At 56.0% G+C, this 12488-nt stretch overlaps 1 protein-coding gene across 1 annotated transcript in view; it reads left to right on the forward strand.

Moving 5' to 3' along the window:
* Window positions 1-12488, forward strand: part of LOC147107970 (unconventional myosin-IXb-like) — a 100122-nt gene that overhangs the window by 65668 nt on the left and 21966 nt on the right. Inside the window, exons 3-7 of the mRNA XM_086005978.1 lie at window positions 157-375; window positions 1630-1828; window positions 4533-4608; window positions 7629-7742; window positions 11980-12019. Coding sequence (XP_085862104.1) covers window positions 157-375; window positions 1630-1828; window positions 4533-4608; window positions 7629-7742; window positions 11980-12019 — 648 coding nt within the window. The remainder of the gene's footprint in view (window positions 1-156; window positions 376-1629; window positions 1829-4532; window positions 4609-7628; window positions 7743-11979; window positions 12020-12488) is intronic.

The following is a 12488-nucleotide window of genomic DNA, read 5'->3' on the forward strand; positions in this document are numbered from 1 at the left end:
GGGGGGAGTGAGGGAGGGGGCAACCCGGGGGGGAGGGGGCAACCCGGGGGTGAGGGGAGTGAGGGAGAGTCCCTGGGGTGGGGGGGGGAAAGAGTCACGGGGGTCGGGGGGGGGAAGAGGGGGTCGGGGACGGGGGGAGGGAGAGGGGGACGGAGGGAGGGGGTTAGGAGATGGGGGAGGGGGTTAGGGGACGTGTGTGACTCTGACCTGGTTGATGCTCTCTCTGTTGCCAGTTTCCCCCACGCCACCAATCAGACGCTTCTGGCCAAGTTGAAGCAGCAGCACGAGGAGAACCGATGGTTTGTGGTGACCCCGGTGATGGAGCCGGCCTTCGTCATCCAGCACTTTGCCGGCAGAGTCAAGTACCAGATCAAGGTTCGGCCGAGCCCTGTGGGCAATCTATTTCTTTCAGACTTCTCTCCCTTTCGAGAAAATCTCTGCCCTTGCCCAGGTACGGACCGGGGGAGAGACCACGGCCAGAGTTTGGTGCCCCACCTAACGACTAATCCCCCACGAGTCTCGGCACCCAGTGTCAATGGTGAAGAGCGCCACATCCAAAACCAACGCTTCTCAACATCCACTCGCACACATCCCATCAGGGGTCGCTGGACAGTGATCGGGAGCAGGAACCCTGGCTGATTTCCCCTCTCTAACCCAATGTGATAATGACCAGATCGCCTGTTTTAAGTGTTGGATGAAAGATATATATTGGCCCAGGATACCAGGGAGAACTCCCCTGTTCTTCCAATAGTGGCTGTGTGATCCACCTGAGAGAGCAGACAATAGATGGCCCCTCCGACAGTGCGGCGCTCCCTCAGTACTGCCCCTCCGACAGTGCGGCACTCCCTCAGTACTGCCCCTCCGACAGTGCGGCACTCCCTCAGTACTGCCCCTCCGACAGTGCGGCGCTCCCTCAGTACTGCCCCTCCGACAGTGCGGCGCTCCCTCAGTACTGCCCCTCCGACAGTGCGGCGCTCCCTCAGTACTGCCCCTCCGACAGTGCGGCGCTCCCTCGGTACTGCCCCTCCGACAGTGCGGCGCTCCCTCGGTACTGCCCCTCCGACAGTGCGGCGCTCCCTCAGTACTGCCCCTCCGACAGTGCGGCGCTCCCTCAGTACTGCCCCTCCGACTGTGCGGCGCTCCCTCAGTACTGCCCCTCCGACAGTGCGGCGCTCCCTCAGTACTGCCCCTCCGACAGTGCGGCGCTCCCTCAGTACTGCCCCTCCGACAGTGCGGCGCTCCCTCAGTACTGCCCCTCTGACAGTGTGGCGCTCCCTCAGTACTGCCCCTCCGACAGTGCGGCGCTCCCTCAGTACTGCCCCTCTGACAGTGTGGCGCTCCCTCAGTACTGCCCCTCCGACAGTGCGGCGCTCCCTCAGTACTGTGCTGCTGACATGGGGCTGCTGTCCTGGCCATGGCAGTGACCAGTCGATGGTCTTGGTCTGTGTAATAACCCAATAATTGCCGGATCGCTTTAAGCTGAGCCCTCGGGTCTGGATTGTGTGGTTACTGATGGAAACTGGGGTATGTGCTGCCACTCTCTCTCTCACCCTCTGTCTTTCTCTCGCTCACTCTGTCTCGCCCCTTTTTTCGAGCTGACTGACTCCTGATATATTTTCCCATCCCCAGGATTTTCGGGAGAAAAACACTGATTACATGCGTCCTGACATCGTGGCACTCCTGCGGAGTAGCGACAGCGCGTTCATTCGCGAATTGATCGGGATGGATCCCGTGTCCGTGTTCCGCTGGTCCACCCTTCGGGCAGCCATCCGAGCCACGGCTGCGTTCAAACAGGCTGGGCAGCAGTGGGCACAGAACAGAACGGCGGGTATGGCACCGGACATTGCCGAATTCGTGGAATGTATAGAAGAGAGTTTTCTAGATCAGTATGTTGAGGAACCAACTCGGGAACAGGCTATTTTAGATCTAGTATTGTGCAACGAGAAAGGGTTAATTAATAGCCTTGTAGTAAAGGAGCCTTTAGGGAAGAGTAACCATAATATGATAGAATTTTATATTGAGATTGAAAGTGATTTAGTTAAATCCAAAACTAGGGTCTTAAATCTAAACAAAGCAAACTATGTAGGTATGTGGAGCGAGTTGGCTAAGGTAGATTGGGAAACTACATTAAATGGTCTGATGTTAGACCAGCAATGGCTAACATTTAAAGAATTGATACATAATTTGCAACAAATATACATTCCTTTAAGGCACAAAAACCCCACAGGAAAAGTGGTCCAACCGTGGCTAACAAAAGAAGTTAAAGATAGTATTAGATCAAAGGAAGAGGCTTATAATGTTGCCAAAAAGCCTGAGGATTGGGAGAATTTTAGAATTCAGCAAAAGAGGACCAAGAAATTGATAAAGAAAGGGAAAATAGAATACGAGAGTAAACTAGCGACAAAAAACAGACTGTAAAAGCTTCTATAGGTATGTAAAAAAGTAAAGATTAGCAAAAGTAAATGTGGGTCCCTCACAGGCTGAGACAGGAGAAATTATAATGGGGAATAAGGAAATGGCCGAGAAATTAAACAAATACTTTGTGTCTGTCTTCACGGAAGAAGATGCTAAAAATTTCCCAGAAATAGTGGAAGACCAAGGCTCTAGCGAGAATGAGGAACTGACAGAAAATAGTATTAGTAAAAAAAAATAGTGCTGGAGAAATTAATGGGACTGAAAGCCGATAAATCCCTTGGGCCTGATGGCCTACATCCTAGCATTTTGAAGGAGGTGGCTACAGAGATAGTGGATGCATTGGTTGTCATTTTCCAAAATTCCATAGATTCTCGAACAGTCCCTGTGGATTGGAAGGTAGCAAATGTAACCCCACTATTTAAGAAAGGAGGGAGAGAGAAAACAGGGAACTACAGACCAGTTAGCCTGACATCAGTAGTAGGGAAAATGCTAGAATCTATTATTAAGGACATGGTAACAGGGCACTTAGAAAATAATAAGATTGGGCAGTCAACACGGATTTATGAAAGGGAAATCGTGTTTGACGAATCTGTTCGAGTTTTTTGAGGTTGTAACTGGCAGAATAGATAAGGGGGAACCAGTGGATGTGGTGTATTTGGATTTTCAGAAGGCATTCGATAAGGTGCCACACAAGAGGTTATTAAACAAAATTAGGGCTCATGGGATTGTGGGTAATATACTAGCATGGATTGAGGATTGGTTAACGGACAGAAAACAGAGAGTAAGAATAAACGAGTCATTTTCGGGTTGGCAGGCTGTAACTAGTGGGGTACCACAAGGTTCAGTGCTTGGGCCTCAGCTATTCACAATCTACATCAATGATTAGGATGAGGGGACCAAATGTAATATATCCAAGTTTGCTGATGATACAAAGCTAGTTGGGAATGTAAGTTGTGAGGAGGATGCAAGGAGGCTTCAAGGGGATATAGACAGGCTCAGTGAGTGGGAAGAACATGGCAAATGGAATATAATGTGGAGAAATGTGAAGTTATCCACTTTGGTAGGAAAAATAGAAAAGCAGAGTATTTTTTAAATGGTGAGAGATTGGGAAATGTTGGTGTTCAGAGGGACCTGGGTGTCCTTGTACACAAATCACTGAAAGTTAACATGCAGGTACAGCAAGCAATTAGGAAAGCAAATGGTATGTTGGCCTTTATTACAAGAGGATTTGAGTATAAGAGTAAAGACATCTTACTGCAATTACATAGGGCCCTGGTGAGACCACACCTGGACTATTGTGGACAGTTTTGGTCTCCTTACCTAAGGAAGGATATACTTGCCATAGAGGGAGTGCAGCGAAGGTTCACCAGACTGGTTCCTGGGATGGGGGGATTGTCCTATGAGGAGAGATTGAGTAGACTAGGCCTATATTCTCTAGAGTTTAGAAGAATGAGAGGTGATCTCATTGAAACATATAAATTTCTTACAGGGCTTGACAGGGTAGATGCAGGGAGGATGTTTCCCCCTGGCTGGGGAGTCTAGAACCAGGGGTCACCGTCTCAGAATAAGGGGTCGGCCATTTAGGACTGAGATGAGGAGAAATTTCTTCACTCAGAGGGCGGTGAATCTTTGGAATTCTCTGCCCCAGAGGGCTGTGGAGGCTCAGTCGTTGAGTATATTCAAGATAGAGATCGATAGATTTTTGGATATTAAGGGAATCAAGGGATATGGGGATAGTGCAGGAAAGTGGAGATGAGGTAGAAGATCAGCCATGATCTTATTGAATGGCGGAGCAGGCTCTAAGGGCCAAATGGCCGACTCCTGCTCCTAATTCTTATGAGAGGGTGCTGCGGGGGAGGGCGACAGTGAAGGGGCAAGGGCTGGGGGGAACGGGCATGGGGAGGGGGAGGGAGGAGGTGAGAGGGCAGGGGGAGCGGGGGGGGGGTTATGCGAGTTGAGGGTGTGGGTAGAGGGGGCAGTAGGTTGGGGGGAGCGGCAAAGGTTGGGGTGATGGGAAGCGGGGCGGAAGGCTGGTGTGGGAGGAGGGGCGAGGGCAGTGGGGAGGGTCAGGGGTCGGGGTCACGCTTGTCGTTCTGACGCTGTCCTCTCCTTCGCAGGCATGGTCCGCCGGGGGTCCCGTGTGCCTCTCGGAGAGCTGCAGCGGTCGAATGCTCCAGTAGAGAAGGTCTATCGGTAAGAATAGTTGGTGGGGGGGCGGTTTGGGGCGAGGAGTTAACCCTGAAAGTGCCAGCCACTGCTGGAGACACTGAACGTGGTCCAATCGGCATCAACGGTTCAGCGTTCGGGTTAAACCTGGGCTCACGAGATAACCGAGAGCACGATCGCCCGGGACTGGGCGATGGATCCACTGCCAAAGACAGCAAACATTCTCAATACACAGCGTCTGGAAAGCCGGGTAATGTTTGGGGTGTGTACCCTTTGTGTGGTGTGTTGTGCCAACTCCCTGGCACTGGGGGCCTCCTGCGGCACTCCCTCTGGTGGCCGACTGCAGTTCTCCCGCATTCCCATTTATTTATTGTTTTGCTCAGTCAAGGCTGGCATTGATTGCCGTCCTTTAGTTGCCCTGAGAAGGTGGCGATGGTTCCGAGAGTCAACCTCATTGGTGTGGGACTGGAGTCGCACCTAACTTGCATTTATATAGCGCCTTTAACACAGTAAAACATCCCAAGGTGCTTCACAGGAGCGATTATCAAACAAAGTTTGACACCGAGCCACATAGACCAGGTGACCAAAAGCTTGGTCAAAGAGCTAGATTTTAAGCAGCATCCTAAAAGAGGAGAGGCAGAGAGGTTTAGGGAGGGAATTCCAGAGCCTATTGGCCCAGCCCGGGTAAGGACGGCAGGTTTCCCTCCCTAAAGGACATCAGTGAACCAGTTGGGTTTTTAATGACAATCCGACAGATTCACGGTCACTTTATCTTTTTGTTTCCAGATTTTTAAAGCTGAATTCAGATTCTCAGACTGTCATGGTGGGATTTGAACTTGGGATCTGTGGATTATTAGTCCAGTAACATAACCGGTAGAGTACGTACCCCTGGGGGAGTCTCGGGATGATCCCAGTCTGTAGACCACAGTGGGATTGTTCACCTATAAACCGTGTGCGTTAGGGAAAGGAGGTTAGCTCAGCATCGGTAACACGACCGATGGCCATCATTGCGTTTATGTTACTTTATTATAATTTACGCTTCTGTGTCAAAAACCGTTTGTGAATTCCAGTGAAATATGGCCTCTCTCGTGTTTGTGCCCTTTAACTCGAAGGACACCGAGCGTGTCTTTGCTTAAGGGAGAGGGGAGCAAGGGATTGATGAGATCTTCGTCTCCCTGTCTGTTTTACAGCCGGTCTGTGCTCGATTTATCTTTTGAAACCACTTGTGAAGATTTCAATTTTGAGGCATTTGAAGACATCTTTGCTCATTACAACAGCAAGAAGTAAGTGAGAGAAATCTCCCCTTCAGCGGAGACACTGACCAAGGCAAACCGCCTCCACACCCCGTGCGATCGCGCCACCTCTTCAGGCAATACTCAGTACAGACATCAAGCTGCCCTCCGATCATCCAGTCCAGTCAACTGGAGATAAACGACGTCTTGATCCAAACATAGAATTCCAAGAAACCAAACCGCTTCCCATTCACCCCCGTTGTACAGAATCCCCCACCAGAGAAAATAGTTTCTCTGTATCTAGCCTATTGAATCCTTCTAACATTTTAAAACCACCCTTTAGATCACCCCTCAACCTTCTAAACACACGGGAATAGGCACCAAGTTTAAGCAACCTGTCCTCAGAATTTAACCCTTTTAGCCCCGGTACCATTCTGGTGAATCCACGCTGCTCCCACTCCAAGGCCAGTACAGTATATCCTCCCGAGGGGCGGGGCCCAGACCTGAACACACTGTCCAGAGGGGGTCTGACCAGAGCTCTGTACAACTGAAGCATCACTTCCTCATATTCCAGCCCCCCTTGCGATAAAGTCTAACAGTCCATTAGCTTCTTAATCACCGTTTGTATTTGATCCAATAGAACTCCAGGTTTGGATCGTGTTTCTTTGTAACGTTCCACATTCTCACGGATATAAAGCTCCCGCACGGGTGAGATTGGCAGAGTGATCGTCTGCGAACTGTGTTTGGCCCAGTGGCTGCTGGTCTGATGACCACTGCCGGGTGGTCCTCAGGGGGAACCTCCTTTCCGCCTCTTCCAGGAGATTTCGTGTCCATTCTTCTTCTTCAATAGTCTTCGGCTTGGCACCTCTTGAAGAGCCAGGTGTAATGGGGGTGCTGACCCCTTGGAGGAGGCTCCGGAGGGCAGTAGGGGAGGCGTGGCGGAGGTGGGGATGTCTGTCTGAGAGGTTCTGTTAACGATGGTGCTGTTTGACCGCTTGGGGCAAGGAGACAGAATATCGCCACTTTGGATTTTCTCTTTGCCTGTGTCTGCCTCCGCGGATTCGAAGAGCCGAGGTAAGTAATGGTGGGAATGGATTGCTTGGAGCATGAAGACGGGACCTCTCGGAGCAGGGCTGCCACTAGGCAGGCTCCAGTCTGAATATCGCCTCATGGTCAAGGGTTTCCATTTCAATATTTAACCCTCTTGCCGAGACTAATATTGAATGAAGGTCGTTTTCTATTAATAGATTAACCTAGAAATGTGGCTTTTGTTTGTAATTTGTTCTGGGATGTGCCGGTCCCTTGAGGGCATAAGAGTTTACCACAGATGTGTGGGATTGGAATCACATGTAGGCCCAGACCAGGCAGATTCCCTTCCCCTGAAGGGCATCAGTGACCTAGTTTGGGCTTTGACAACAATTCGACAGTTTTCATGGACATTTTTAACCAGGCTCATTGACTTCAGTCTCGCAACTACTTGTGCTGGGATTTGAACTCGCGACCTCTGGGTCGGTAGCCCAGTATCGGACTTAGCCGCTGGGTTTGGGGTAACACTTGGGAGGTGGGGGGAGGGGTGGGGGGGCTGCAGGAATAATGTTACCCGCACGTAGCTCGCTCGCAATCTGCCGAGACTCTGGGCGGAAATGGGCCTCGGATCACAAGTCGATGGCCTGTCATGTTGCCGTGGTGACAGCCCCGCTGATAACTTTTGTGCCCTTTTTTGGTGATTGGTCCTCTCTAAATCTCTTTCTCTCTCTTTCTCTCTCTCTCTCTCTCTCTCTCTTCCCCTTTTCTCTTCCGGGAATGATCTGCTAGTGAGTTGCATGCCCAGGTGATGAGGAGTATTCTGGGATGCGCCCAGTACCGCGATGACCCCCACGCTCTCCTCAAACCGCTGAGACGCCTCGAGAGACCCCACAGCCACTTCCTGTGAGTTTCCGTTACGCTGTCTTGCCTCCAGCTGCCCCACCTTTTCTTTAGAGCAGGTTTCTGGTTTTTCTTTCTGGGTGTAAAGATAATGGAGTCACGGCCGGTGTAAATTCTTCTGGCGTGTGAGATGGTGGGAACTCCGCAGGGGCCCCGCACCCCAACAAACTATCCCGCACCCCAACCCGTGCCCCGACAGACCACCCCGCACCCCGACAAACCACCCCGCACTCCAACCAACCACGCCGCGCCCCGACAAACCACCCCGCACCCCGACAAACCACCCCGACAAACCACCCCGCACCCCGACAAACCACCCCGCACCCCGACAAACCACCCCGACAAACCACCCCGCACCCCGACAAACCACCCCGCGCCCCAACCAACCACCCCGACAAACCACCCCGCACCCCGACAAACCACCCCGCACTCCAACCAACCACCCCGCGCCCCAACAAACCACCCCGCACCCCGACAAACCACCCCGCACCCCGACAAACCACCCCGCACTCCAACCAACCACCCCGCACCCCGACAAACCACTCCAACCAACCACCCCGCGCCCCGACAAACCACCCCGCGCCCCGACAAACCACCCCGCACCCCGACAAACCACCTCGCACCCCGACAAACCACTCCAACCAACCACCCCGCGCCCCGACAAACCACCCCGCACCCCGACAAACCACCCCGCGCCCCAACCAACCACCCCGCGCCCCAACAAACCACCCCGCACCCCGACAAACCACCCCGACAAACCACCCCGCACTCCAACCAACCACCCCGCGCCCCGACAAACCACCCCGCGCCCCGACAAACCACCCCGCGCCCCGACAAACCACCCCGCACCCCGACAAACCACCCCGCGCCTCGACAAACCACCCCGCACCCCGACAAACCACTCCAACCAACCACCCCGCGCCCCGACAAACCACCCCGCACCCCGACAAACCACCTCGCACCCCGACAAAGCACCCCGCACCCCGACAAAGCACCCCGCACCCCGACAAAGCACCCCGCACCCCGACAAACCACCCCGCACCCCGACAAACCACCCCGCACCCCGACAAACCACCCCGCACCCCGACAAACCACCCCGCACCCCGACAAACCACCCCGCACCCCGACAAACCACCCCGCACCCCGACAAACCACCCCGCACCCCGACAAACCACCCCGCACCCCAACAAACCACCCCGCGCCCCGACAAACCACCCCGCACCCCGACAAACCACCCCGCACCCCGACAAACCACCCCGACAAACCACCCCGCACCCCGACAAACCACCCCGCACCCCGACAAACCACCCCCGACAAACCACCCCGCACCCCGACAAACCACCCCGACAAACCACCCCGCACCCCGACAAACCACCCCGCACCCCGACAAACCACCCCGACAAACCACCCCGCACCCCGACAAACCACCCCGCGCCCCAACCAACCACCCCGACAAACCACCCCGCACCCCGACAAACCACCCCGCACTCCAACCAACCACCCCGCACTCCAACCAACCACCCCGCGCCCCAACAAACCACCCCGCACCCCGACAAACCACCCCGCACCCCGACAAACCACCCCGCACTCCAACCAACCACCCCGCACCCCGACAAACCACTCCAACCAACCACCCCGCGCCCCGACAAACCACCCCGCACCCCGACAAACCACCTCGCACCCCGACAAACCACTCCAACCAACCACCCCGCGCCCCGACAAACCACCCCGCACCCCGACAAACCACCCCGCGCCCCAACCAACCACCCCGCGCCCCAACAAACCACCCCGCACCCCGACAAACCACCCCGACAAACCACCCCGCACTCCAACCAACCACCCCGCGCCCCGACAAACCACCCCGCGCCCCGACAAACCACCCCGCGCCCCGACAAACCACCCCGCGCCCCGACAAACCACCCCGCACCCCGACAAACCACCCCGCGCCTCGACAAACCACCCCGCACCCCGACAAACCACTCCAACCAACCACCCCGCGCCCCGACAAACCACCCCGCACCCCGACAAACCACCCCGCACCCCGACAAACCACCCCGCACCCCGACAAACCACCCCGCACCCCGACAAACCACCCCGCACCCCGACAAACCACCCCGCACCCCGACAAACCACCCCGCACCCCGACAAACCACCCCGCACCCCGACAAACCACCCCGCACCCCGACAAACCACCCCGCACCCCGACAAACCACCCCGCACCCCGACAAACCACCCCGCGCCCCGACAAACCACCCCGCGCCCCGACAAACCACCCCGCACCCCGACAAAGCACCCCGCACCCCGACAAAGCACCCCGCGCCCCGACAAACCACCCCGCGCCCCGACAAACCACCCCGCACCCCGACAAACCACCCCGCACCCCGACAAACCACCCCGCACCCCGACAAACCACCCCGCACCCCGACAAAGCAACCCGCACCCCGACAAACCACCCCGACAAACCACCCCGCACCCCGACAAAGCACCCCGCACCCCGACAAAGCACCCCGCACCCCGACAAAGCACCCCGCACCCCGACAAACCACCCCGCACCCCAACAAACCACCCCGCGCCTCGACAAACCACCCCGCACCCCAACAAACCACCCCGCACCCCGACAAAGCACCCCGCACCCCGACAAAGCACCCCGCGCCCCGACAAACCACCCCGCGCCCCGACAAACCACCCCGCGCCTCGACAAACCACCCCGCACCCCGACAAACCACCCCGCACCCCGACAAACCACCCCGCACCCCGACAAACCACCCCGTACCCCAACAAACCACCCCGCGCCCCAACAAACCACCCCGCGCCCCGACAAACCACCCCGCGCCCCGACCAACCACCCCGACAAAGCACCCCGACAAACCATCCCGCACCCCGACAAACCATCCCGCACCCCGACAAACCATCCCGCGCCCCAACCAACCATCCCGCGCCCCAACCAACCACCCCGCACCCCGACAAACCACCCCGCACCCCGACAAACCATCCCGCACCCCGACAAACCATCCCGCACCCCGACAAACCATCCCGCGCCCCAACCAACCATCCCGCGCCCCAACCAACCACCCCGCACCCCGACAAAGCACCCTGACAAACCACCCCGCGCCTCGACAAACCATCCCGCACCCCGACAAACCACCCCGCACCCCGACAGACCACCCCGCCAAATCACCCCGACAAACCACCCCGCGCCTCGACAAACCATCCCGCACCCCGACAAACCATCCCGCCTCCTGACTGCTTGAACTCTGCTCCTTCTCACCAACTCCGCGAAAAAAAATTGAAAGTGTGGCAGGAAACATTTCATCTTGTGATTGGGGAGGGGGTGAAGGGGGGGGGAAGAGAGGGTGAAGGGGGGGGGGAGAGAGGGTGCGGGGGTGCAGGGGGGACGATGGAGGGGGAGGGGGAGGGGCGAAGGGGAGGGTGGGAGGGGGCGAAGGGGGAGAGGGCGAAGGGGGGAGGGCGAGAGGGAGCCTAAGGGGGTAGGGTGAAGGGGTGGGGGTGGTGAAGGGGAGGGTTGGGTGGGGGGTGAGCTTCGACGCAATAGTTTGCAAGCTTGCTCCACCTGAGCCGTGAGTGGTGAACAGGTGTGGGGAACAGAGACCCCAGTGAGTGATGTGGCTAAACCCAGGAGAACAGCAAAACTGTCTAAAGAAAAGGTGGAAAGCCAGTGCTTGTGTTTCTCTGAGAGTGCACGGATCGCTGAACAGTTACTGGAAGTTAACGCGCTCTGTCAGCTCAGAGTGTGGTTTGGCAATGTTTTGGGCCGAAGTTGCGACACGCCTCAGCCTTGCTGTTGAGGATCCCAGTGCCTGCTCGCGTTAAATTACGGCAGCGGCCATTTGAAAGTCGATCTTTGACCCCTGACCTTGCAATGTGGGGTTGGTGAAGTTGGTTTGTTTCCAATCCAATATGGCGGTCACAAACCAGCTGCCCGTCGACAGCCAGCCTCTCCCACGCCCCCCCCTCCCGCAACGGGAGAGAGCCGCTGAGGAGCCGCGTGCCCAGTGACCGGAGCCCTGGGATCTTGTGCCGATCGCCCGACTCCGTGTTCAGGATCCCGCCGCTCAGTTCAGCCAATCCCTGCACTCTCGCAACTGGCAGCCTCGGCCTTTCAGCAACTTGCATCTTGCCCGTTTGGGCCTGGCTCACGCTGCTCTCTGATTGGACTAACCCTAGCGACACGCTCTCGGAAAAACATTTTATAAAAAACCCCACTTTGATATCTCTACAGGAAAAATAAAGGTTTGAAACCAAAGCTGACCATTCCCAAGGTAAATGTCGTTTTTCAGTAAATGTGTTTAATTTTTATGAATTTTGCTGTTCGACCTTCAGGTTAGAATAACGAGCGTTAAAAAGCTCCGGCCCTGGCCGTGGAGCGCCTCCAGAATCGGCCGTTCCACTGGGATCATAGATCTGACCTTCGATGTCCCTCAGAGCCTGAGAGGCCAGTAACCGGCCAAAGGAACAATTATCCTCTGGTGTTAACCTCGAAACCCCAAGTTGCTGATATAAACGGATGAACATTTAATGTGTTTGTACAAGGTTATAAAAGTCAGTGCTGGCCTTTCCCGACTCGGTGTAAGATATAAACCGTTGCCGCTTGGTGTCCGTGTGTGCAGATCGGTGGCTAATGTGTACCGTGCGGACCTGTGGCAGTGTGGGCGGGGTTCAGGGTGTGACTGGCTCAGGTTTCCAGCGAACCCGCCCCCCCCCCCCCCCCCACCGATGTCCTGATCTGGG

This window comes from Somniosus microcephalus, chromosome 13, assembly GCF_052327205.1.
Source record: "Somniosus microcephalus isolate GS21.2 chromosome 13, FLI_Smic_1.0, whole genome shotgun sequence".
Taxonomy (NCBI): Eukaryota; Metazoa; Chordata; class Chondrichthyes; order Squaliformes; family Somniosidae; genus Somniosus; species Somniosus microcephalus.